Source organism: Xiphias gladius, chromosome 5, assembly GCF_016859285.1.
Source record: "Xiphias gladius isolate SHS-SW01 ecotype Sanya breed wild chromosome 5, ASM1685928v1, whole genome shotgun sequence".
Taxonomy (NCBI): Eukaryota; Metazoa; Chordata; class Actinopteri; order Istiophoriformes; family Xiphiidae; genus Xiphias; species Xiphias gladius.
Window position 1 is genome coordinate 14925715 of NC_053404.1, and position 26543 is coordinate 14952257.

General features: G+C 40.5%; 1 protein-coding gene across 15 annotated transcripts in view; it reads right to left on the reverse strand.

Moving 5' to 3' along the window:
* The window catches only part of si:ch211-285f17.1 (sickle tail protein homolog), a 108059-nt gene that overhangs the window by 12948 nt on the left and 68568 nt on the right, over positions 1–26543 (reverse strand). For 13 of the 15 annotated variants that reach the window (XM_040126430.1, XM_040126439.1, XM_040126429.1 and 10 more), the window contains 7 exons: positions 14604–14799; positions 10641–10839; positions 9501–9594; positions 4475–5256; positions 2754–2858; positions 2177–2226; positions 54–193 (listed from right to left, as the gene is read on the reverse strand). In XM_040126430.1, coding sequence (XP_039982364.1) covers positions 54–193; positions 2177–2226; positions 2754–2858; positions 4475–5256; positions 9501–9594; positions 10641–10839; positions 14604–14799 — 1566 coding nt within the window. Of the gene's footprint in view, positions 1–53; positions 194–2176; positions 2227–2753; positions 2859–4474; positions 5257–9500; positions 9595–10640; positions 10840–14603; positions 14800–20678; positions 20789–26543 lie in introns of those variants that run through there. The other 2 variants (XM_040126437.1, XM_040126431.1) reach the window with 2 other exon arrangements.

The window sequence follows — 26543 nt, forward strand, 5'->3', positions numbered from 1 at the left end:
ATCTGAACTGACTACTGTATTTTAAATGAATTAAAAGGAGAAAAAGGTCTTGCCTGCAGTTGTCTCATCTGATGGAGTTGCATCCTGAGATCAGAAACATTCTTCCTGAACTGCAGGAGGTTGACTTTGAGAGGAACTGAGCCCTTGTCTGATGGGGCTGCACTGCTTTTGGGAGCCAAGACTGGGGAACCACCTGGGCCAGGAAAAAAAACACACACTGAAAAATGTGACGCAAGTAATACATAAAACAAGAAAATGTTAATTTATATGTACATGCTGAAACCTAAAGAACACTTTGGAGACATCACAGTTCATAATAGCTCTTATCGTTACACTGAAGTAGAAATTACAGCTAAAATTATTGCACAGGCACGTCAAAAAAGTAAAAAGATAATTCTCCCCTTAGACAGAGTATAGTGGGTTGTTCTTTTCCAAACCATCACTCCGTCATCCTGTCTGACTTTATTCTACAAATTACTGGTTAGATTGTATATGTCTGCATACACATTTTCCCTGGTAACCAACTGGTCTTACTTAATGTTCCTAATGTTCAGTGATGACTGCCTGAACTCTCTGTGGTGTCCTTTTCCCTGCACAATAAGTACATATACACTGACACTCATATTAGCTGCACCTTTGAAATGTCTGTCAACTGATTTTGGCATTTCAGTCATCACCAGAGATGGAGAAGAGGTTGAAACCATGGAAACCGAGGGAACTAGTATTTGTGGTTTGGGTGAGAGTCCCTAAATGGCAAACAACAATAATAATTTAATTCAGTCTACTTTCAGAAATTCCAGCATGGGTTTTGACTTAAATGACATCCTGGACAACTAAAAACGGAGGATGATCATCTGAGGGAGTTAATTTAATATCAGTTAATAAATTGATCCAATCCATATTTCCTCAGAGCAGGTTGCATTGAACATGTCAACATTAAAGGGTTAGTTCACTCAAATTACAAAAGGACATTTTGTCACTTAGCCCTAAGAACAAGTTTTAACAGACATTATTGTTGAATTTTTTTAAATGTCATTTTTCAAAGCTGCAAGCACTACAAATAAAATTTCATTCACCTTCACTGTATTGGGTTTGTGGCATAACTCTCAAAGATGGATATCTCAAAACATGGGCAAATAAATCCAAAACCATCTTCATGGCTAGATAGCACTCGACGCAAGTGAGAAAATATGTTTTTTTAGATATATATTTGTGTTTTGGGAGTCCAGTCCTTCAAACTCAGAAACATGAAGTCCATTAAAGAAAGCAGTGTCTCTGCCTGTGAGTAACACAGTAGGTCAGGGAATGTTCAGAGAGCTATCTAAGCTCCCTTGACACAGAGACCCACCCCCTGTTTGGCCAGTTAAAGAACAAACTCTTGTCTTCATAATTCCAAAACTCTATTCACTCAGTCTACCGTGCATACTAGCTGACAGCAGCCTAAACCTGAACAACAGGTTATGATGTACACTGCCGGTTGCGTTTCGGGCCTTAGTGACACAATGTTCATCAAAAGAAGTACAGACTGTGTGGTGACAATGAAGAAGCATTTTTTTGCATTTGCAAAAAAAAAAAAAAAAAAACTGCTACTAATTTCTCACGTTTGATGTACAGGCAGTCTGGCGAGATCAAAGAACACACTAACTTTTCTGATGGTTTGAAGATTCGCTCAAGCACAACATCACAAGTAAATCTCACTGAACACTACATATTAAATTTATCATGAGACATGAGATTAACTCTCAAGACACATGAGCAGTGTTGTGTTTTCTCTCTGCCACTGGTGAAGTTGCAGATCTGTTTATCAAACCTAGATCTAGTCACAGACTGCTTCAGAGCACAGATTGAATCTCTGAATCATTTTGGCAAGCTTGAGAAGTAATAGCATTTTGTTTTAAGAGGTGCTTTGAGGGGTTTTTGTTAGCTCTGCTGGCTCTTGTCTCTTAACTCCTACTAAACTGGATGTACGGGGGAAAGGCTCGTGAGGAAATATGAACTGATGACAAGCAAAGAATCCTGACTTTGTTTTCCCTCCCTCCAACACTGCTCATTGCAGACTGTTGACCGACACTGATGTGGGGGCTTGTCGGCACAAGACATTATGGCGCTTCAACTCGTTTAAAAAAAAAAAAGAAAAAAGAGTAATGAAACTGCAAAGAACAAAAGTGATACCAACCTGAGCTATGTGCACTGTGGGCTGGAGATGATGACTTAGGTGGTCTCTCACTGTACCCAGAGAAAAATTCATAAGCGCAGGATTTTGATAACGAAAAAACAGTATTTTTTGGCACTTTAGACATACAGGTTAGTATTAGTAAGAGCAAAAACATTAAAACAAATTATGATGGAAAAGTGACAAACCAGAGAGGTTAAAATGATGTTAATGATGTTAACGAGCTTCATTAGTGTTCATCATGGCACAGAAACTTACAAATTCACTGCAGTCACAGACCCTTTAGACTAACTGTCAAACAAAAATTAACACAAGGTCTCCACAGAAAAGATTGAAATGCAGCCAGAAAAAACCATACATAGTGGTCATTTATCTAGAGAGCATATGACTTCAAATCAGATTCACAGTCAAACCTATTTCCTCCTCACCAGATTCTATTTAACCCGAGTGTTTGATATGGCCATTATAAAGGGGATACTTTATCTTTCCTACTCTGGCTGGATAGCCAGGCTTTTCATTTCAAACTCTGTTTCCTTGTCTGCCCCGATGCCTCACTCTGTCCTATACTTTGATTGCTTACCTTAGCGGCTCCTTGGTGCCACTAGTGTTTGGCCCCTTTAAAAGTGCATGCTGAACAAGACCAGTCAAGCTGGCAATCTGTTGCTCCATAGCCTTCATTCGCTCTCTGCAGAAACATCAGAAAATTCTCCTTTCAACACTGAGGCCTATTGGAGATCACAGCTGCCACCAGAGCAAACATAAGCTCAGAATGAAAATGGGAGGTCTGCAACAGAATAATCAATTGTTTTTAATAACCTTGAACATTAATTTTTTTTTTTGGTAATTTCGTGGGCGGATTTAACAGCAGAGATTTACTTTGCAATTGATTAGCAATTATGTCCTGAGTAAAAATTGCCTCGCGTCAAATGAATAGTTTCTGAATTTCAACAGTGCAACCGCACTTGACTCAGTCTCCTCAACTTGCGTCCAAACAAGATGGAAGACCCAAGACGAAAAAACCAAACAAAAAAAACCCCTAAGTTTGACACTTGGGATGTTTAAGTCATATTGTTTTTTTTTTTGTTTTTGTTTTTTTTAAATAAACAAGAGTGTGTCACAAGTGGTCCCTACAAGAAGAGAGTGAAAGGACAATTTGAAAATTACACTAGCTTAAGAAAGCCAAACACTAGAGGGGTGAGTATGGAATCTTACACTGAGATAGCATGGTAAGCCTATAGGCTGGAAAAGAGAACAACTTTAGTTTTTTCGAAAAGTAAACAACTTTGTTGTCAGAGGCCTTTTTGTTTTTTGTCATCATTTATCTTGAGGAAGGAAATGGGGCCAGCTGAGGACACAGGGGGGTCTGTCGTTTTAGCTGTGCTGTAGACAATAGGCAGACACAAGGCCTATGTGAGCACAACAATGCCTTACCTCAGTGTCATAAAGCATATGTTCAGTCACATGAATAAATTCTATGACAGCTAGAGAGCCCTGAATGTTGATTTTGAAAGTACTTTCCCATTCAAATTCCTCCACTCTTTTGCAAGGGTCCCAGGGTATTTCTAATGGGGGTTTTGGGCTGCCCAGGTGGTCCAGCCTGATCTGTTTGACTGATTGGGCCATTTCAAATACTTATTCAACCTGGTCAATATTTTCTTTGGTTTTCCTAGGTATGCACATAACCTCTGTAACGTCCTTGTTAGTGAAACCACGTTTTTGCCTGAATAAGTGGCAAGCACCCCTCTTTCTCTCTTTATATGTTTATGTGCTCTCAGTCAGAGTAGACAAACCTAACCCAGGTACCAAAATGAATGCTGAATTATCCAAACTGAATAGACTCTATAGAGACTGTTGTTAGTGTAATAGTCACAGAGTAACAGAAAAATATACAATGGGTAAATGGCATTTTCAGATACTATCCTGTTTCAGTGTCTGGGTGTATATGCTCTATAATAATTAACACTGTGAGCGTCCAGAGTTTAAATAGAGAATGTGAAAACAACAGTCAGAAACCAGAGCTGGTTGTATACACAAACCAAACTGATGCATAATCATGTGCATTAGTCTGCTGTACGTAATGGGCAGATCTTAACGCTTAAAATGGTGAGAGGGCAGGTTATATTCTTGTCTTCAGTCATGGATGATGAAACAGAGTCAGAGCCAGGGATTGAAAATCAGAAGCTCGTGGTTAGGGTGAAACTGGGATGCAGAGTTAGTCCATGCTCCCATGCAAGGTCTTAATCCTAATTTGAACAATCCATCCAGCCTATTTTCTATCATATCCAGTCCCCTGAGGCTTACCGTGTCTGATGGTCACTGGCAGGTGGAATCGGCCCCTGGAGATGACCCGGGAGGTCTGAAACCACAGGTGATCCCATGTTGTTCCGGGGCTTGGCCCCTGTTACTTCCTCCTTCCTGAAGGACTGGCGCACTGGTGAGCCTCTCTCCATGGGAACTCCATGAGTTGGAACGCCATGTGGAGGCCCGCCATGGATGTCAATCATCCGTACCTCAGCCATCCGGTGAGGGGATGGGGGAGGAGTCTTGGAGCCCAGAGTAGGCAGCTGGCTGTTTCTGGACTTCTGCCTGTACAGAGAGGGGTGATCCATAGTGTCTGTGGGGCTGGGCCCACTGTAAGAGCTTGTGGAGCGGATGGAGGCACGATGAAAACCCCCCAAGCCATGTTCTGGACCATCAAGCCCAGGGCTGGCGTGTGATCCATGGGCAGTAGCCATGCTCATTCGTCCCTCCTGGAGCAGGTATGGATCTGCATACAACCCCTCATTTCCCCTGGTTAGAGTGTGGCTCTTCCCCCCAATGTCCTCATCTGGCTTGACGTCCCGTCTCTCCAGGATGGCGCTGGGACAGGGCGAGATGGAGTGCGCTGGAGGATTTACAGTAGACAGTCGGTCCCTTGGGATAGTGGCACTGCCAGGTATGGAGCCCTGCCGTGGGCCAAATGGGATTCTGGAGGGGGATGGGGGCATGGAGTGTGGAGTCGGGGGGAGTGCTCCCTGCATTGGATGGTGTGTTGGGGGACCCATGGGGGGTTGTCTCAGAGGGTGCTGTCCATCACTATGAATCTAGACAAGCACAAAAGTGTATAGACATATTATTATATATTTACAAAAACAAAAAGCTGAATTGTTACTACCTCAAATACCGGAAAAAATCCCTCAATTTAAGGATTAGTCAATAAACCACACTGCATACTTCTGCCTGCTTGAGAGTGCTAGCTACTGTTTATTTTGTATATATCCTATATTTCTGGACTGCAGTTGCCCTTGAAACAAAAACATGCATATAACTCAGTTTACATTGTCGGTTCTCAAAGAAAATACACCGTCAGCAATTTTTCCAGAAGCAGAAAATAGTTACTTGCACAGCTACTATCCCTGGGTACACAGCATTTCACTCAGACCTGAATATTTTACCCACAGGCTTCTAATAAAACAATATTACAATATATGAACTCAAGATTCTTTCTTTGGTTGGAAAGTCTGTAGTTTTTATTAAGGTGAGGGGATTTACTTTTTTTTGTCTCTTACACAGGCTCTGGGCGCTCAATAGCTCTCTTTTTCTCTTTCTAAAAGGAGTTTTTATGTGCAGCCCAGGGGCTAAAAAAGTAGTTGGTTAGTTTGCAACAAGATCTGTCTGGCATAGTCTAATTAAACGCACGGCTAATCTGGGCCACTGCTCTTTAGCCCCACCACCCATGAAGGGACATTGAAGGCCAATCTACAATAAACCTAACCTCATTTAACTACAGTGGCTTTCCAGGTTAAGGGAAACATATGAGCGCTCTGGCTGTAGATGGTAAAACTACAAAAAGGGTATGAAAGTTATACATATTAGAAGCAATGTAGAAGAAAGGGTCAGTCTGAAGCATGAAAACTTTCTCTAGTTGTGCTATTGTTACATTCTACTACTAACTATGCTTCTGTTTTGTCAGTTACCGTTATTCCATTATTCACTTGTGGACACAGTGGCTGTTGTTCAGAAAAAAATATATGTCACAGGTCTCAATTAGTTATGTAGTTAAAACTTGTGGAATCATACAGGCAACAATGGGAACTATACCAGAACCTACAAGCATGACTACAATATAGTGAGATTATTTGTTCAAAGCTTGAGTTCATTTTCCACAGAAGTAAACATGTACCTGAGTCAAAGTCAAAACCTAACGCAAAGTTCTTTCACAAACTTCAGGTAAAGTTTTTGACACTGTGCTTTGTCAGTGTTGTTTTTATTTATTTTTCCCCAGTGCCGACACTGATTAATACAATGAAGAGAACAATTAAGTGGGAGTGCTGGAAAACAGCAACTGCCCAAAGTATACAGTAACAAAGGGCTCAGGCTTGGCTGTGATAACAAAGGAAAGAGAGAAACTTGCTGGCACGAAAAACACACACATATGGGAGCAACAGGTCTGACCAAGCAATAAAACATGTAATAGGAAATTTGAGAAGCACACAGCCACCATCATCAGCAGACCATCATCGAACCCTAATGACTTTCACTATCCAAGTGGTCTAAACACATAAAAAGAAAAGTTGCCTAATTGTCCAGCAATTTTTCTAGAGCACTAAATAACATCTTTGACTGCTTTGCCAATTCCAGCACAGCCTTATTAAAACACTTTGGGCCAAAAGGCATCACTTGTCAATCCCAAACAGATGTTATATCTTTGGAACACCAACCACTCTTAAAATATCCCTAAAATACACTGATTTTGGCTGTACAACATTCATAAATCATTACTTTGAGACAAAACAGGGGTGTAAAGGCTTGAAAAATAAACATATGAGCGACCATGTCAGGCAAATGAGAGGCCGTTTTTAGAGCATTTGGCTTAAGTTTGACTCATGGACTTTTTTAAGACCACTCTCTCTGTGTTTCCACCGCGCTCTTAAACTTCCAATAACGAGGGCAGCATGTCTGGTAGGACTGCACAAAGTTGCCTCGATCTCTTGCCATGTCAGAGATGGAGAGGGTTTTTAAACTGATTCACAAACTGCAGAGCCTCAGAGGCAGCCAGGCTAAATAGATAAAAGAGAAGCTGTGCTGCAATGTTCATGCAGAAGTGTGTCAACATTTAAAGAGCTCGCCACATGGCTAAAAATACTATGCTACTATGTACCTAATGGTGTTGGTGATGAAAAAGATTATCGGCACTTGCAGCGAATTATTATAAATTTATGAGTAAAATGAAGACAAACATTCAACTTTTCATCTTTGAATAAATACAAAAATTAGATCGATAGCCCAAAGGAGAACAGATCAGAGAGGTTAGTCAACAACTGAACATCTGTTTACAAAATATTTCTTCAGCTTTGTGTACATAACATCACTTCTGACAGCCACTATTGACTATTCTATGAATACAAAGCACTGCTTTGGGCTCAATCCCTCACATAAATACGGATTAATATTTCAAAATATTTGCTGCTTTTTCTTCAAATGAAACATGACAAGAGAGATGCTTCAAAATACCACTTTATTCTCACAGTCTGAAGCCTAATCTGGTTGTCAAGGTACTTATCAGTTACCATGAATATCTGTCCGCCTTATATCAGTTACTGACAGACAAGATAGTTGTTTCCATAACCAGAGACAGACCAATTTAGCCAGAAAGCTTCAATCAATAACAATGCTTTAAATCTGATCTGAGGCCTGGCATTCCTGCAAGACAAGAGGACACTCAACAGCCCAAACAGATGTGAAGTATACCCAGATAACCTCCCCACCGCCACCCCCCCACCCCAGGTTGTTGAACAGGTGTACAGCTCATTAGGTTGTAGTATTTGCCCTTTTGCTTTGAGTTCCAGGGTTTTTATTTCATTATTAAAAGAGGTTACCAAGAAAAATAAATAAATAAATAAAATAAGGCAAGCAAAACACACAAAAAAAATCTGTAGTCCAAGCTTTACAGTCGCCAAGGATAGAGGCACTGCTTAAAACAGGAGTCTGCAATGTCTGTGTGTGTCTGTGTGTTAAAAATTGTCAGTGTTTATGTGGAAAGGCCAGTTTGCCATAGGGCTCCAGTAAGAACAGAACATTTTGGAGTAATGCACCAAATGTCATCTAACTTCTTTCTTTCTGTCCTGTCCTGTGCCGTTCACCAAACTGGCCTCCACACCCCACAGCCAGATCTAGTCTTTGTATATGTGTCAACTGCTGCTCGGTTAAACAATGACAGAACAATTCATGACAAATATCTTCTTCAGCATATCTCTACTTATAGCCTTGATTGTTTGCACAAGAGCCCTAAAAAAGTTGCCTCACTTCTCTTTGCTAAAGCCCTTCAGTTCATCCAGTACAAGTTGTATTTTTCAAAACCGCTGAATCAGCAAGTCCCGGAGTTACTAAATAGGTAATACTGTAAAAAAACTGGACAACAAATGTTGAGAAATCTCCTCTCCACAATTCAAATTCTTCTATTGATGCCAGTTTACAACCTTTCTTGCTCTTAGACTGTTTGGACTACTACATTTTCATTTCACCTAATCAAATGTATCTTTTTTACCCTCTTCTTTCTCAATTGTCTTTTGTTCACTTCCCCTTGACGGACCCCGTCAGAGTGAGCCAACCGAAGCAAATAGCCTGTCAGCAGCAGCGAATAACAAGAGTTCCTGCAGCACCTCAAAGTCACCATGCCATCTGAACCAAGACCTCTTAAACCATCATCATGTTTGCCCCATCATTCCTATAAACTTTATGATTATCAATTTTTACCTCACACTTATATTATACACACAGTATGTGGCAATGGGAGATTATAACTAAGGTTAATGTAATTTTTGCAGTATCACAATAGCACTGCAATGCCGCCTGGAAATCAGCGGCAGGCAGAGAGGAGCAATGGCTTAGATAAAGGGTCAGGTGGATTACAGAGGCCGAGTTGAGGAGAAACATTTGAGGAAAGGGCTCTTTGGGGCCTTAGTTTTGTTACATCAGCAGGAAACAAACATGCTGGAATCAGAACAAGAGAAAGAGATTAGAGCTTATATTGGGGGAAGAATGAACAAGAGAAATAGTCCTTAGAATTGAGTTCAATTGTTCCTTAAGCAAGCTGCACCAGAGCATACAGGCGATTCCGAATCACAGGCCAGAGAGAACAATATGAGACCCCCTATAAACAGATTAACAAGAGGCAGGGGGACATTCTTTCCCTTAACTGCAAACAGGATGTGAGAACAAGAAGAAGTCAGAGGCTGGGTTTACTATTCTATCTGCAACATGTCTGGCCATCTCCCTGCAGCTGTTGCTGTTAACGAGATAATAATTGTCACTGCTGTGTTAGCGATCGCTACAGTTAAGTACTCACCCTGGCATCGCCGTTGGCAGGTCTTGGCCCATGGTTGAATGCCTGTGCTGGGTCTTTGTGGTAGACCTTCAGGCAGGAGTGGTCTGTGATATTTCTGTAGGGAGAAGATGTTTCCCTTGGTAAGAAGACAGCCCAGATATCGCCATCAGAAAGTGGCCGATTCTCCCTCAGCCTGGATCTCTTTAGCAGCCCTGCCAAGGGCACATATCCTGACAGAGGCTCTGACAGTCCTCTGTTATGTGACATTTCCTCCAAATCTCAAAAGTCTATAAAAACATCCACTAATACTGTGTTGAAACGTGGGTCAACTACATAAACTGAGAGCGGATCCGTTCTTTCTTTTGCAGCTCTCACTCTCTCACTATGGTGTCGCACCCTGGACACATGGACAAACCTTAAGGAATCATGAGACAATTTTTTACAGCCCTGATAAAGAATTAGTCACAAAGTACACATCACACTTGAGCAGGAAGTCTGGAAACAAAGGAGCAAAGTTGCCTGAGTCTTAAAGAGTAATGTTTTTTTTTCTTTCTGAAAAACAACTAGAACAAATTGAGATATACTGTTTCTGCACATATAATCTGCTATATTATTTATAAGACATGCAGGTGAATACCAACGAGGAAGGTATAAGGTACAAGGAAGAAGAAAAGCATCGAGCTAGTATGTGTGCTTGTAAATGCTACATGCAACACACTACACAAATCTTTAGGAAGTACACTCTGAAAAGCAAAAAAGTGCCTCGGAAAATGTACATAGACAGAGCTTGCATTGCTCAAACTTTTCAGAGTCAAACTTTCCTCAGAGGAGAGAGGACGACAGGCTGGAAAGTCACCAAAGTCTCTCAAGACTGCTCTTCAGTTTGCTCGGGTATATCGGAGAGATTGTGTTGCAGGGCTTCTCCAAATAACTTTCTTTCCTATTAAGTTTTATCATAGAGGGAAAAGGAAGCGAGAAGCTTTCCTGTCCAGTGACACTTCCTCTGCAGGGTGAGTTTAGACAGGAAGTGCTCGGGGAGGGAAAAAGGAGAGGACTTTTAGGGTAAAGAGTAAAAGAGTAAAAAAATGGAGCATTATTGAAAAACTTAGACTGACAAAACACAATATATGCTGTCCAATACACACAAACATATGTCTTTACCTGACATCAGTGAGTTCGTAGTACATATTCCTCATGTCGTCTTTGACGTAGACGGCAACGCTGGGCGATTCCAACATCTTCATGGTGAGCTGCTGTGGGAAGGCACTAACAAACAGAGCTCTGATAGTGTCGATGCTAGTGATCTCATTAGGCATGCGAATCTGTTTGGTCTCGTCCCCGTACTGCAGGTACAGCACACCTACAAACAGAAAGCAGCAGAATAGGGTGATTAGGAAGAAGTAAACTTATTTTAATTCTTGAAAATCTTTCCTGTGACTAAGACAGGCTTGTGATTTCCGCAACTTGCAGCAGTGATACACTGTAGTGGGGATACACTGTTTTGTTTCTCTCCCTGATTGTAATCTCAGTTTTTTTAAATATTAAAGAAATTCAGTCCTCCTTGCAGTGTTAGTCTGGTAATGCAAACACACCATTTCATGCTGCTACTTAAAAGTAAAAACCTTCCAATTGTGAACCACTGCAGGGTTTTTACTCTTAAGATGCTGCATAAAGTATTGACTTAGCAACCAAAGTTAGCAAGTGATTTCTAAGAATCTGTAGTCTGTAATCAGTAGAAGTCGGCCAAAATCTGGATTTGGACATTGTTCAATAATTTTTGATCTTTTAGGATTAACGTAAGAGCAGAAAACAGTGCAAAAACAGAACTGGTCAAACAAAAAGTCATGCTTATGGCAGATTGGGAGAGCCTCAGACAACCTCCAACAGATGATCTAAGTAAAAATCACCCTTTCCTGTGCCACTCTGGACCTACGAAATCACACCCTGCTCACATTACAATGTCTGGTCATGGCTGCCTGGACTGGTGTAGATATTTGGCCAGATTAAAATTTGCAAAAATCGATTATTACACTTTTTCCACTGGTGTAGCATTTGACATAGACAAAACACATTCTTCATCCTCAGTTTCTGTCGATGTGAATGGCAATTTAGCTTACTACCTATGCAAAGGAGGTTATGTTTCACAAGTTTTTGTTTATTTGTCAGCAGGATTAAGCAAAAAGTAGTGAGGTAATTTGCACCACACTTGGTGGAGGGATTGGGCATGGGCCAGGGAAAAACCTATTAAATTTTGGTGCCAATCCAGGTTTTATCACTTTCCTTAACACTGTGAGATAGAGCAGTTTTCGACATTTTTGTCAATTACTCAGGAAATAATATATAGATCTTGATGTAAAAAAAATCAACAATATTTATGGTGTTGACAGATCTGGCCAAAGAAAATGCACAGTTGTACTTGTTTTATGACAAATCATTTATCTGTTATCTGAGCTAGACAGACGTGTAGGATTGTTTGGCCTTGGTGGAGGTATGCGTTCTTCTGAGTGCCATTCAAGTTTCCTTTGAAGTCACCATTTGTGAATTCGGAAATCATTTTTTTGACTTCTGAACTGGGCTTCAGAATGAATGCTAACCCTCAATTGTGGGACAAAGGACAAAGCCTTTGATCTGATGGCGTATGGTTTCCTAGTTGATTTTCTGTAGCGTATTTGCAAGACATGGTTTTGTACTAAACTTACCACATCAGTCCTGTTCGCATCACACACGCTTGAGAACAGCATGCGGTACATTCAAGAAAAACTGACAAATTATTTGATATTTAAAAAGTGAGTGGGTGTGCTCAGGGCGGAGAAGCACAAGTTGTGCATCAAAAAGACTGAACCTCTGAACCCTGGGTGTGGCGTCTGTACTGTGCTTTAGAAAAACAGATGTCTCTCCCACAAAATTTATGGACACACCCACACTGCACTTGTATAAACAATGCCAGGGAAAAGAAAAAAAAAAACACATTTCTAATTCTATTGTCTAATTCATTGACTCAAACAGGATGGTACTTATTTTTAAAGGGGGTATCTGTAGCAATAGTAGAACTTTAATGAAAAGTTAAATCAGTTTATGTTGCTCTTCTAATTATATTGTTTCATATTCAATGACAACTTTCCTGAATGTCACATTTCATCAATCTCTGAATCAAAAAACTTGTTGTGATACACATAAATCAGTCATTTCTGGACATTTTTGCACCAAAAACAGGTGGTTTTAAGGACAAGAGATATGGTTTTACTTGGTGTAACCCCATAAAAGGACCAAGCCAGTAAAAGCTACCAGATGCTGGTGAAATATTATACAAGATCCTACATGCTTCACGAGACAGAGTGAGACAGAGAGAGGGCAAATCCAGGAAATAAAATTGCTGAGTCTGGCCATTGCTCTGGTCTGGTCTGGGTTCCTGGGTAGTAATAACTTAACAAAGTGCCCATTTGCAGTCTAACTTCATCTTCCCCCGAGAGCTGTTATGTGAACAGTCGGCTAGTTTTCATCCAGATGTTAGCAACTAGAGTGAATGAGTTTGATGACAAAGCACTATTGATCGACCATGCACTATGAAGATTTGAATTCTTTAACATGGGTTTTATTTGCTGCAACAAAGTTGAATAGCTCGGTTCTAACAAAGAGTCGTGTTACATTCCTGAGCGCCTGGTTCCACTCAGGATTGGAAGCAAATGGCCAGTGGGTTTCCTGACCAAATGGGCACAGCACATTGTCTGAATTTTAAGACAGTTTTCCACATCTCTCCAGTGAGACACAACATTTTAAACTAAGCACACACGTGAAAAATATCATTCTGTGTCTGTTAATATTATCACAGTTTGAAATGCAACAAAAAAAGCAGAAAAATACTATATAAGAACCACAGAAAAAAATCACTTGAAATACAATACTCTTGATGCCACACTCAAGAATGAATCTGATACTTACATTAGGGGTTATAAGGATTTTCTTTTTTCTGCTGAGTCTTATGATGCTCTGGAAAAGACCAAGCGACAACTCCACCACCACAAGCTAAAGATAATAAGCCCCAAGAAGAAGCTCCAAATGTCCGCTGGGACCCAGCAAAGTGTGTGTCTGTGTGTTTGTGTGTGTGCGTGAGACTGTGGGAGGGACACTGTTGTAAAGTGGTGCCCCTTTTTTCCTCCTCCCCCTTCATCACACCATAACCCCCCACTGTCCTAACGCTTTGTCCTGATGTTTTTGAGAGAGAAAAAAGAGAGTTGGAGCATGTGTGTGAGTGTTCATGTGTGTATGTACATGCATATGTGGTAAAGCATATTTGTTATGAGTGGGGTTTTTTTTAATGGGTTCTGCATTTCTGCTTCTCAAGCAAAGCAAGGGTCACCACTGGCACCAAAGAGTGTGGAAAACGACACCCTGTAGTTTCCTTCAATTTCACTTTGGTTGAAAGTCATGCCACTCAGATGCTTTGCTATTATCCAGCAGCAGATGTCTTGCTGAGCTCCTGAAAAAATACAGACTCTACACTTTCTCTGGGGAGTTCTCAAACTATTTCCACCACTCTCACTCAAATGCAGCAACCTAATTCTGCACAACTATTAGAGTTTATGCATATGGATGCAAATGAAGCACCATGTGCATTGATAAGACAACCCATTTCTAATCCTGTCAATAACACGATGGCATATTGTGGATGGATTCCCTAATCTTTCACTACAGAGGAAATTAATTCTAATTAAAACTGAGCTGTGAGCTGAGATGGAGAGAGCAGGGAAGGAGAAGAGGAGATAGATGGAATGTGAGGAAAAGACTGTCAAGGTGAAACTGTGATGCCATGGTGTGGTTGGCAGTTATTTTAGGGAGTTCTTAAATTATGCCAAGATTATGCTAAAAGAGCTGCAAAACGTAGGTTATCGAACAGGATTAATGTCATATTACTTTCACCTCAGTCTATTTACAAAATCAATTTAAGATTTAAGATAGATCCCCTATTCTCTATAATTTCTTAGAAAACAAATATAAGATTATTTCTATGGAAAATAGTTTGGGGATTTTAAGTGAGAAATAGAATTACAAAAAAGCTGACCGAAAAATTTTGTGGTAAACAAGAAGAAAGAAATCATAAACCCAAAAGCTTAATACAGAGCGTACCTAGCGAGCGGTCCTTTGTCTGGTTGGTGGATCGCACCACGGGCAGGCTGGCACGAACTCGGCTGCCGCGGGTGAAGGCTGTAGGTGCATCGGCCTCTGACATGGCGTCCAGTGACTCCAGGGAGGCCAGAGAGATGTGATCAACCTGGTCGGCGACGCTGGGCTGGGAGCTGGGGCCGTGCTTTGGGCTTCTGCTCTGGAGGGGGAGGCACATGGAAAAATAATAAAGTAAGGGTGAGACCACGGACACAGTGTACGTAAGATGACATAGCACATGCATTCTGACAATGTAAAGTGTGTTATGAGTCACACTGATTCTTTGGCAAGCTAGAATCAAGGGCCTTTGATGTTGACTTTGAGCTTGACTCCAGCACAATAACCATATAAACCAAATGAATACAGTCATGCAAATGTGCATAGGAGTTTTAATATTGTATGTCAAGGATACATGCTCACCCATCTAGCGCTGCTCAGTACTCAAATAGTTAAAAACCTGCATTATGACACACTGAAAGAGATCAAACAGAAACTGCGTGAGTCCTACAGAAGACGAAACAGCATGGTACTGATTTAACCACTGATCAAGGATCAGGAATTGTGTCATCTTAATTTGAAGATTAGTTTGCTACTCTGTAATCAGATCTGCTTGACGTGGCATCCTCAGGCCACAGCTACAATAAGACAATGCGTGACATGACTCCAGAACCCACTGAGCTATTATGTGGTGCTGTAAGGTGATCTGTACCACAGGGACAAGGTGGGACTGAGACTGAGGGGCCAGTGAACATAGGGCTCTTTATGAAATGCTCTTCTTCCCTAGCAGAAGTGTGGTGTTGTAGAGCTAATGCAGCTAGAGACACAAGGGCAGGTCCACCAAGTTATCTTGAACACACCTGCATGCACACGCTCTTGTCCTCTCACACTCACACATGTATGGACAAATAGAGAATAGAAGAATATATTAAGTGCAGTTGACATTTGTGAGAGGTTTCATGGCCAAAACTGGTTTAGCCTGGTAGCCAAGTGTGCTTGGCAGGCACAGACAGGGCAGATACTAAGAGACATGGGGGCACAAGAGCTGGGAACAAAGTCACACAGCAGATGTTAGTGAGGATGCAAACATAACCACACACACAATGGCACGATGCAGATAAGATAAAAGGCCGACTAACTTTGTGGGGCAGTTGGATTTTCATCAAATACCTCTGAATGTCGAGCTCACAGTGAAGGGAGACGAGCATGCCCTGTAAACACTGATGGGAAAAAAGGGGGTAGAAGGGGAAAACGCAAAGCAAATGGCTAAGAAATGCCAGTGGGAGGGTGAAATGGAAAAAGAAGTGGTCATCAAACAAAACAGAGGAACCATGGAAACAAATCAATGTCCACAGCAGACCAAAGAAAGGAAAGAGGCTGAAAGGAGAACCTAGATGCAAGGGTATCTTCAACACAGTCTATTTAACGGACAGAGACAGAGAACAGAGTATTTCGTTTAAAACTACTTTTTATAATCTTATTTGAGTTTAATGAGTGCTGACATGGAAATCCTTGATACCCCACCACTTTCTAAAATTACATTAATTGTGATCATTAAAGTAATGAGATATCTTTTTTTTATAATAGAGCATTTCCAATCATCACCCCTATGTGATATTTGCTGAGTCATAGTGTGCATTTATGTGAGGCACCTTAACAGCAAAAAAAAAAAATGCTGAGCCATCACTCAACTCCTGTAATTCCATTTAAAGACGCTTAGGCTGCAGCACCCCGGGTTTAAAAATGTGTCCTTACACTGTTAATACATGATGATAGCCACCTTTTAAAACAGAGAGGTCACACGCAGTTGACGGGTCACCTGAAACCAAACATGTGTTAGGAAATTTAATCTGAACACTGAATGATTTATGAGCATATTCAATGGTGGTAGGTCCAAATAGCTATCCCCAACTGCTGTTCTATCTTCTCATATGGTAGTGTGTCAGCCTTGGGAATGTTGAATCATATTGGCTTCCTCCATCACCTGTGGGTAGTAATTAAGAGTGGTCTGGCAGTGTTATCCTATATTTTCTGAAATACCAAAACAGGGGAAAAGAACCTGCATTCAAACTCTAACTTGTATAAAACTTTACTGAACTATCATATTTTATGAATTTATTGTATTTTTTTGCATAAAAAAAAACAAGTGAAGTAAATTATGTTATAGTCATCAGATAGGTGAAATGGCTGAAATCGATATAACATGTTCATTTTTAATTATATTTGGCTGCAGTCATTACTTTGGGCAGATTAATGGGCAGATATTAGTGTATTATCGACCTATCCAAACTGTTCTTTCTCACAAAAGAATGAATAAACTACTCCACTGAAGGGCCTACACATCAAAACCGTAGTTAAAGTGAGACTATACAACTTTTGCTTACCTCTTATTTTACTTTCAATTGAAATGTGACATGCTAAAATGTAATGTAACATAAACACAAGACTAAGTAATCAATTTAGCTAACCTACTCAGTAATGTCAGTTACACAGTGATATCTATCTAAAGTTTGCTAGCATTAGCTAGCAATAAGCTACTGGTTATAGCGGACCAAATAAGACTGTGGTAGCACAACCCCTTAGTGTATAGACTTTAAAAAAGGGTGCAATTTATTGCTTATGATTTTAACTTTTAATCTTAAGAGGAAGATTGTGTAATTTCTTCTCACATAGTCTTGCTTTAAGTACACTAACTAAAACTTTTTTTACTTTACACTTCTGTAAAATTTCAGGACAATAAAAAAAATACACACAACATGTCAGCTTGAGAAGAATTGCACAGGTGAAAAAGATATTATAAAAGAGGAGGATCATATAAAAGAGGAGGAAATTGCAAATGAGACCTTCTGCCTCCCGATGGAAAGGGGTAATTAAGTTGAACCACTCCACACCAGTCCACATATGACAAATGAGGTGTCCCCTCCAAAGGTCAACAGTTTCATTCAGATGAACTTTCTCCCTCCCTCTTTGTCATGCATGCACGCAGAGATCATCATTCTGAATGCAGCTCAGTTGAAAGTGCTGAAATGCCTTCCATCAAAAGCTACTTCCTGTCCCTAACCACTTCCCGCTTTAGGGTCCAGATGTGAAAACCGCAGGTCAGCCGCTGATTAGCACCGTAAAACCTGCTGCAGCCCGCTCACACATACAGTACATTCCACAGTGATTTCCCAGTCAAAACCATATAGCCTGTGATTCTGCTTTTTCAGAAGCGGCTCCCTCTGTACCCCACATTTGCTCTGACAGCTACTGTGTGATGAATGTGAAACTACGACACTTACATTAACTTACACACAGGAATATCACAAGTTATAAAGTGATGTAAAGAGCCCCTTGGGTCGGCGTATGTCTAGAAAATAGAACTTGAAAGTGTACAAGAAAACAGAAAATGTCTACTACAGTGATTGTCGGTTGTCTGTGAAGTGTTGCAGTCAACGTCTGTGGGTTTTTATTATTTGACCCGTGTCAAATACTCACCATGATTCCAGAATGTTAGAACAGGTCTAGAAATAACTCAAGGGAATTTGTTTCATCTAAATGCTCATGTTGTGTAGCTTAAGAATGCAAACTGCTCTGTTGCAGCAAACCGTTTCCTCAGGCCAACAGGCGCTTACTCGCAAACACACCACACTATGTATCTTAAGATTTCTAATTGTCTTGAACATAGCTTGCAGGAGCTTTAGATGACACTGATGTCAAGTTTAATGTAATGTGAACAAGCAATGATTAGGCAAACAACCATGCTTGCGTAGAAAATATAAGATGAAAGTAGTTCAAATGTGTGCTGTCTGTGTGTTGCGTGTGTGTTTGAAATAGAGAGAGAAAGAGGGATACAAAGAGAGACAGTGTGTGTGCACGGGTTAGTCAGGCCATTGTTCCAGAAAATCTGACCTGAACCCAGGACATCCTGAAAACATTTATGCAACAGTGGTCTGACAAACAGTATGCTGTCATCAGAAAGAAAGCTCAGGTTTGTGTTTGTGTGTGTCTGCATTCCTACACTGTAACAAATTCAAATTTTATAGGTCAGTGCAGGTATATGTAATAATCACTATACTGCATTCTCTTACAATGTCAGCATTTCACTTCTTAATATATAGCTGCGCATCCTGAGCACGCATGTACAGTATGGGTGCTTGTCATTGTTACCTGTCACCTGTCATGAATATTACAGAGCTATTTTTTGCACAAAGATTTCACAAAGCAGAGCAGAATATGTTATATCATGCGGCTCCTGTCTTAGCTCCTGACAGACAGGTTGACATGCAGAGCTGAGCAATTGAAGTAAAGTAAAGTAAGGTAAATTGCAGCTCCCATCAGAAGCCTGTACCTCACGGAGATTTAACTGTAGAAAAGTATAGACATAGCTTTGAAAGCTGCAAGAGCGTCACACCTGCTGCCAGCCTTCACAAAGCTTACTGATTGTTGCCTATTTTCTTCTACAAGTTGGGGTTATAATTGCTTTTTCATAACATAGCTTGGCTTCAACTTTAAAAAGAAAAAAAAAAAAAGAGGGCATTCTCCTGATATTTCTGCAATCATGTTGTTCTTTTTCACCTTTTGGCTGCAAAATTTGGAAAATCAGTGACAAACGATAAACTTTTTATGTTACCTGTGTGAGGTAACACACGCACACACAGGTAACCAGAGAAAAAAATTTTAATTCACTTATTCTATATTGTCTTTTCAGACTTGACAGAAGGTACTCATGAGAGTGGAGGTGGAAACTTGTGTGGTTTTGAACACGGAGCACGGCTTTCCACTTAAGATGCTAATTTGGCCAGGGCTCTGGGGAGCAGAAATAGAGCTAACTGTAATTACCTGGTCTGATCAGTATGGCAAACACATATACAGAAGAGAGTGGCTCTACAGACAGTTAACCCCTTACTTAAACTTGTCTCATTCTGACACATCATTCCACTCAGAGCATTGAGTCTGGCAGAATTAATGTTTTGAGCAGCAGAGTTGAATGAGATGCCTTTAGTGTCCTTGAGCAAAACACTGAATCAGTACTGTCCTCGCTCCCTCATAACAGATCAACATGCATTAAATGTACACATTAAAATGCGTCACAAAAGTTCAACAAAGCAAGCACAAAACTACAAGAGTCCATTAAAAACACCTGTGCGAGTTTAAAACCCAGTGCCACTGCAGTTCTACAAAACTCTGAAGCACAAAGCCCCTGTCAATCAACCAGTCAGCACTCTGTCCGTATGCTGTCTGTGGACAGACCATCATCCTTTGTCTCCCCTAGCCTTAATGACATTATACTGAAATCCCCTAGTCATCCATTCCCATTCATTGTGACCACATCCCTCTCTCGCTCCCTCCTCTGATGCATTCCTCTTCTAATCCCTTCATCCAAATCCCCAGATGACCTTTCAGAGATGGCCTTGCTTGTTAATTGGTGTGTTAAAAGGAGATGACTTTATAGTATCCACAGTTAAAAGCTGATGTTTAAGGTGAAGCTGTGTGCAGAAGTTGTGGCAGCTCAAGACCCGCTATCCACACGTTTCTAATCAAAAGATCATGCCAGACATTTACAGGCAAAACAAAAACTGTTACCAGCTCATTAATAAAATATTACATCGGCAAGTAAAATATAATCAAGCAGATCTCTCATTCAGAGTGCAAATGAAGTGCATAATCATGTGAAAAACAACACTGTGTCTGCTGACACTGTACAGGATGGAGGTAAAAGGACAATCTCTTTTGCACTTGTGATATTTGGAACAACTGAGCCATACCATCCAATTGATTTCATCCGCTCACACATACATGAGCTAGTCACAGTTACCGCCAGCAGACATCACCCCCTTCTCTGAATGAACGAGGTTACAGAGATCCACTTTGTGTAGCCATCAGATATAATCAGCAAATGGGAGTTTATGAAGTAGAGAAAATTGTCTTGAGCAAGTTTTGCCACGCCAGGTTTAAAAGCTTTAGGATGTAGGAAAGAAAATTTATGTCATGTGCAGTCGAAACTAAACACACAAATTAAGCAACAATCATGTAGCAAATTATCTTGAAAAGCAGATTTACCATATTAGACCTGTGGCAATCTCCTTCCAGCAGTAACGTCCATGTGACACTGGGAACTCCCTGGTCTAAGGGCAACACAGTCTCTTCCTCCACTGTTATTTCAGCCCTTGTAGCATTTGCTCTGTACAGCTACCCTGTCCTGCTCCCTTCCCTTTTTGCTCGATCTCATAACGGATGCCCCCCCATCCAATGCACAGACCGCCCAAAATCCCTGACGATCAAACAGCACAAGACAAACGCACACAATCCACACCCGGCGGACAGCAGCGGAAAGTCATTGTTTGTATGTCTGTGTTTTGCAGTATTGTGTGAGACAGAGATGTGTTAAAGAGTGCACAAATCATGACATTCAATTGGAGTATTTCTTACTATTCTAGTAGTTTATGGGTAGAAAATATGATCCCTGCAACAGCTTTAAAACTCCATAAAGTTTCAACTCTGCACTAAAAAAATACATTTTATCTTAAAACAGCAGCAACGTTAATCCCCAAGAGGCTGTGGCTGAAGACTGGGAGATGTCCCAAGGAGATAAGACACTGATCTACCCTCGGGGATCCTGAGACCCTATACAACATACTGTATACTCAGCAGGCTCTCATCCTGTAGAAAACACACACCCAGTGGATGGACACATACACATTTAAATACCAATACAAGCGTATGCACAGTCTCCATTCTGTAATATGCCTAGATTAGTTTCTGGGCCAATTTTACAATAATGAATGTTAGAATCATTATCATCAAGTCTATTTTTAGTTAAGTATACAGTTTTATTGACAAGGTGCTGTGTTGTGGGTTCAGCCATGCAGTCAACTCAAGGTGTTACATAAGAGTACAGGTCCAGACTTACACCAAGACTCGCAGATCATTTACTATTCTTGCATGCAATGATTTGCGTACACCTATGAATGCACACACATGAAGTCTTTGTATTTTCCTTCCCTCTCAATCGCTCACTGTCTCTCTTACCAAACAAATACATGCAAACTATTTGCTGACGGGGCTGCAGAGCCATGATCTGTCCAGACTTGCTCTTTGATATCACTTCATCAACAGCAAGACACTTTTTTACAGCTCTGAACACTTACAGAATCCCAGAACAATGCAATAAATGTCTGATTACATCACACACACATAACCACACAGGGTCCCTCCATAGTGAAACACAGAGAGTGCATCCATCCGTGTACACATAGCAGACAAAGCCATGCTCACATGTTGGATAGCCCATTTATTTGACATATCCTCGCATGAACCTGGTCTGTCTCAAGAGAGCGTCTCTCTGGTAAAATACAGGACCTTCCAGGTCTAATTTGAACCTCTCTTGGTGTATATCTGAGAACGTGTGGATGTGTGTATGGCTCCGAGCCTGTGGTCACGGAGACAAAGAGGGCTTTCTTCTCTCTGGAGGAATCAGACTCCTACATCCTCTACATGATGTCACACATATAAACTCACACATAATCTAATGCAATTTAAGGGGCATAATTCTAGTAGTGCCAAAGCTGAACTAAATTTTTGCACCTTTTTTTCTTTTACAATGAACGGGAAATTGTTGCTGGTTTTAAATCACAGTATTTTGTCAAGTGTCAACTCTACTTTTTGTCTTATTAAACCAACCCTGATAATGGCTTTGCTATTCATGCCTAATTAACAAGTCACCGAGGACCACATGCGTTCTTCCACCGAGCCTAAGATTTATTATACCCACTCTCCCAGGAGAGTTTCTCTGTGTGTTTGTGTCTGTAGAAAAAGAGTCAGAAAATCAGTGATGAACTGAGGTTTTCTTTAATCTTCACAGAACTTATCCAGTATTTCTGCATTTCCTGATAACATGATCCACAACACAGCTACAGTTTACTTTAAACCTTAAAGTTAAATTATGACTATTTTCTGTGCTTATTTTCATCCTTTTTTTTTTTATTTATTACTGGCCATCGTTTTTTCCTCTCTCTGCCCGGAAGTAGCATGTATTTTCCTCATTATCCATTTCTGACCCAGGTGGCCTGTTTTTGAACTCTGAGAAACACACTGAGAAACACTGCTCAGATACATAAATACACACACACACACACACACACACAGTCCTGACCTCTCAGCTCTAGATGACTCGCTCAACCATATGTGATAAGTCGTGAAACTCCAATTCTCACTGTCATTAGACAACGGCACCCATTGACGCCGAAGGTGCCAAATCACCACGTTTTCCCAGCACAGAGCTTCAGGCCCATGACTGACTTGTTTTGTTCTATACCATGTTTACACCAACTGCAAAGTGTTAAATAGCAAACTAAACATAACAGAGCAAGAGATGAGTTGCGTGGATATTATGCGAATACTTGTATTTGTAGTTGAGGTAGATTAGCGTGTCAACCTGAGGAGGAGGTGCTATGATAAACTGCAGCACATGCTCCATTTCTGTCAAATAGTCTTATTTATGACTGATTCCATAAACTGCTGATGCCTGAAATATATACTTTCCCACTGTACACTTACTCATAATCCAGGTGTTCTCTATCATCTACATCACCTTGTTTAGTAAAAGAAACACCTGCAGTCTATCGCTTGAAAATGCATTTTAAACATTTAGAACAGAAATGCTGCTAACTTTATGCCAAGTGGCTGCCATGCTTTTTTTCTATCCCACATCCATACTCTATCCCTGTATCTCTACTGAGAATGGCCGACTGGAAATAAAGCACAGAAGATCAAAAAAAGTTTTGAGCCAGATGCTTGGAGTTGGTCATCTCAGTGGTGAAATCATTCGGGTGTTCTTCTGTCTCTGATTTTCCTTTTGAAGTTAGATTCATTCCTTTGGCCCAAAGTGGAATCCAGATGTCAGGATGCATGCAAAGATTTGCAAAGCACAGGTACAGATAGAGAAAACAAGGGGAAACACCCCTCTTGCCGGCTCCCTATTTGGTTCTGGAGGTCATAAAACTTGGAATGTCTTGCTAATATATCAAAAATATTAACAGTGGTACCAGTAATGGTAATCCATAAATATGAAAGATTTTCAAACTTGTATCTGGCTCGAGACTGAAAACAGGGCATGTTTAACATCAGCAACACAAATACACGGTGAAGATGACAACATCTTTTGTCCTTTCACTTAGCTACTAATCATGTAACTTAGTTGGTAAATCTAGTTTAATGACTGGCAAAACATCTTGCTGACAAAAATGGATCAAAAGCGCCAACAAAGCATGGAAATTGATACCAACATGCCTGTTGCCTAGTGCTTCCTTCAAGTAAACAAATATACAAATAAATATAAAAGGACCAACCAAACAGGTTCAAGTTTAGCTGGTAAAGATGTGATATTTGGGAGTGGAGAGCCTGCGGTCTATTCAGTACTTGAGAGTGAAACTAATTTATCTGTCATGTTATTAATTGGCAGTCTATGTAAATACTCACTTTTTTTCCCACACTTCTCATCTATACATCTATACACAACTATACATCATTTTTGGCCAAAATATTAATGAATGAAAACACCAACTTCATTTTTACCACCACCACTGTACATTGTGCTGCTTTAGCGCAAAACAGCTCTACATTAGCAACAACAACAGCCAATAGTATTGTTACACGGTTCCTTTCCGTCATGAAATTCTTGCCAGAACACATGGATATGCAAATTTGACATTGCATATGTTCAGTATAGGCTCACAAGAAAGATCTAGAGATTCTGTGCTTCTAGTCTTTGGGCTGTCATAACCAGAAAAGACATGTCTGGCAAGACATGACAAGACAAGGAATTTCAAACGGGAAACTAATTATTACAGTGCACATCATATGATAGCTGACTACATAATTCTGAGTTAAATTTGTTCCCCGTTGAAAACTTTAATTACCTGTGCTTTTTTGCCTTCTCTGTATTTGTTAAGTCTAGCAGTCGATCAGTAGTTTTGAGAGACGACAAACTGAAGTCAAGGAATGGTCCTCAGATTAAGCTCCTCAAGCTGCAACTGCTGTATTGACAAATGGTCTTAATTGTACCCATTGGAATGTAAGGGCATGAGGTTCAAAAGGTCCCAAACATATTCACCTTCATTCTCTGCAAATCAGGAAAATCTGAACTCTTTAGGATCTTCATAACGACTACCTGCCTGTTAAGGCAGAGGAACAACAATATAACTGAAGACAACTCCAACTGCTGTTGTTAATTTAAGCCTGGGCTGATAAAGCACTGTTTTGCTGCAGAAGAGTGCACTGAAAAGAGCTCAGACCTGATTAGCTGGTCTGATTAACACACCGGCACTGCATTTGAGACTTTGTAAAATGCCGTCTGGCTTGAGTCATTATCAGTGGTGATCAGAGACAGGTCCATCAGGACCTTCTGTCAGAGCGGCTTAACCCCCTCCACGACACCCGGGATTAGACACAGCCTTGGCGCCACTCCACAGGCCACTTGTCTTCTCAGTTGTGGTGCTGCACCCCTAAAACCCAAACCCCCGCCACATAACCCTTGTTAAATGGCAGGTCAGCGCATGCCTGTAATTAACCTTATGGTTCTTGTTTGTTTTACTGGACGTAGCTCTCAAAGTGTCACTTCATGCAGAGGTGGCAGATGGTATTAAAAACAGCCCAGCCTCAACTCCTGATGGTCAGTGGAGGGGGTTTGATGATTAAAAACAGATGTTTTGCTGCAGACCTGCTGCATACAGTACCTGATTGTGTGATTTCAGGCACAACATGCATTACTAGGTACAAAAAATAGGTGTTTCGTGAAAATACACTCTGGGGTTATAATTGTTTTAGTATGCAATATCTGCATGCATGCTTGGTAATTCATCTCTGCTCTTGTGATACCCTAAATCATTGCAGGGATACTGTGCCAGCAGTGGAGGACAATGAATGATCCCTTTCACTCTGAAGTTTAGGTAATAACGGGAACATTACTCCCCCAGAACTTCCTCCCTGTTAATCTTTTTTTCTCTGATCATGGTCAGATTTCTTGCAGGGAGTTCATGCATGCTCGAATGCCAGTGTTATCTAGCTGACCTTGGATCTGAGGAGCAAAAGAGTAGCAGAGCCAGGAGCCCACAGAGAGATATGGGGAACAGGCCAAATGTTGCAATACCTCAAAAAGACTCAGAGGGAGAGTTACAGTACATTTACTATCTATAATGACAAATGGGCAGTATTAATGTGGCTTTGTTCAACATGAATTGGTCGGAGGGTGCAGATATCCTGCATGCTGGCATTTTATTGATGTTGATGTTGTACTTAAATGCAGCATTTTTCCATGCTTAATTTATATTACTGCTCTGCTTTTGACATGCTGGCAAAGTACTGGTCCTGAAAAAGGATCTCTTCTCGTGTGATCCTTTTCCAAGGCTTCCTCCACTTTGTGCTCCTCATTAAGGGTTTTTCTCTTGCCCTCCTCTCAGGGGATATATTTATCAAGACAGCCATGTCTTTTTTTTGTAAATCACTTAAATCTATTTCACAAAAAAAAATATATATATATATAAAAATGCTTACTATCATCATCATATGTACATTTTCCTTATAGCTTTTCAACTTTGTAATAAAGCTCTGACTTGGAAAGCAAAATCACGTTGGTAAAGTTTGGCTTTGATGAATCAAGCAGTAAATGTCATCTGCGCATCATCCAGAAACATTTTGAGACTTTTCATAACATCAGCTATAAACAGCCCCTTTGCTTTCACATGTTGTCAGACGTTGTTCCTGCACACCAAAACACACACTAAATCCATGGCTTTGTTTATCTGTCTGTCTGTATGCAAAATATTATTCCAAATAAATAAAGTTACATACTTACAGGGGTGGAAATCATAACTTAATTCATAATAGTATCATGACACACTGCCAGCACTAAAAACAATATTTGATGTA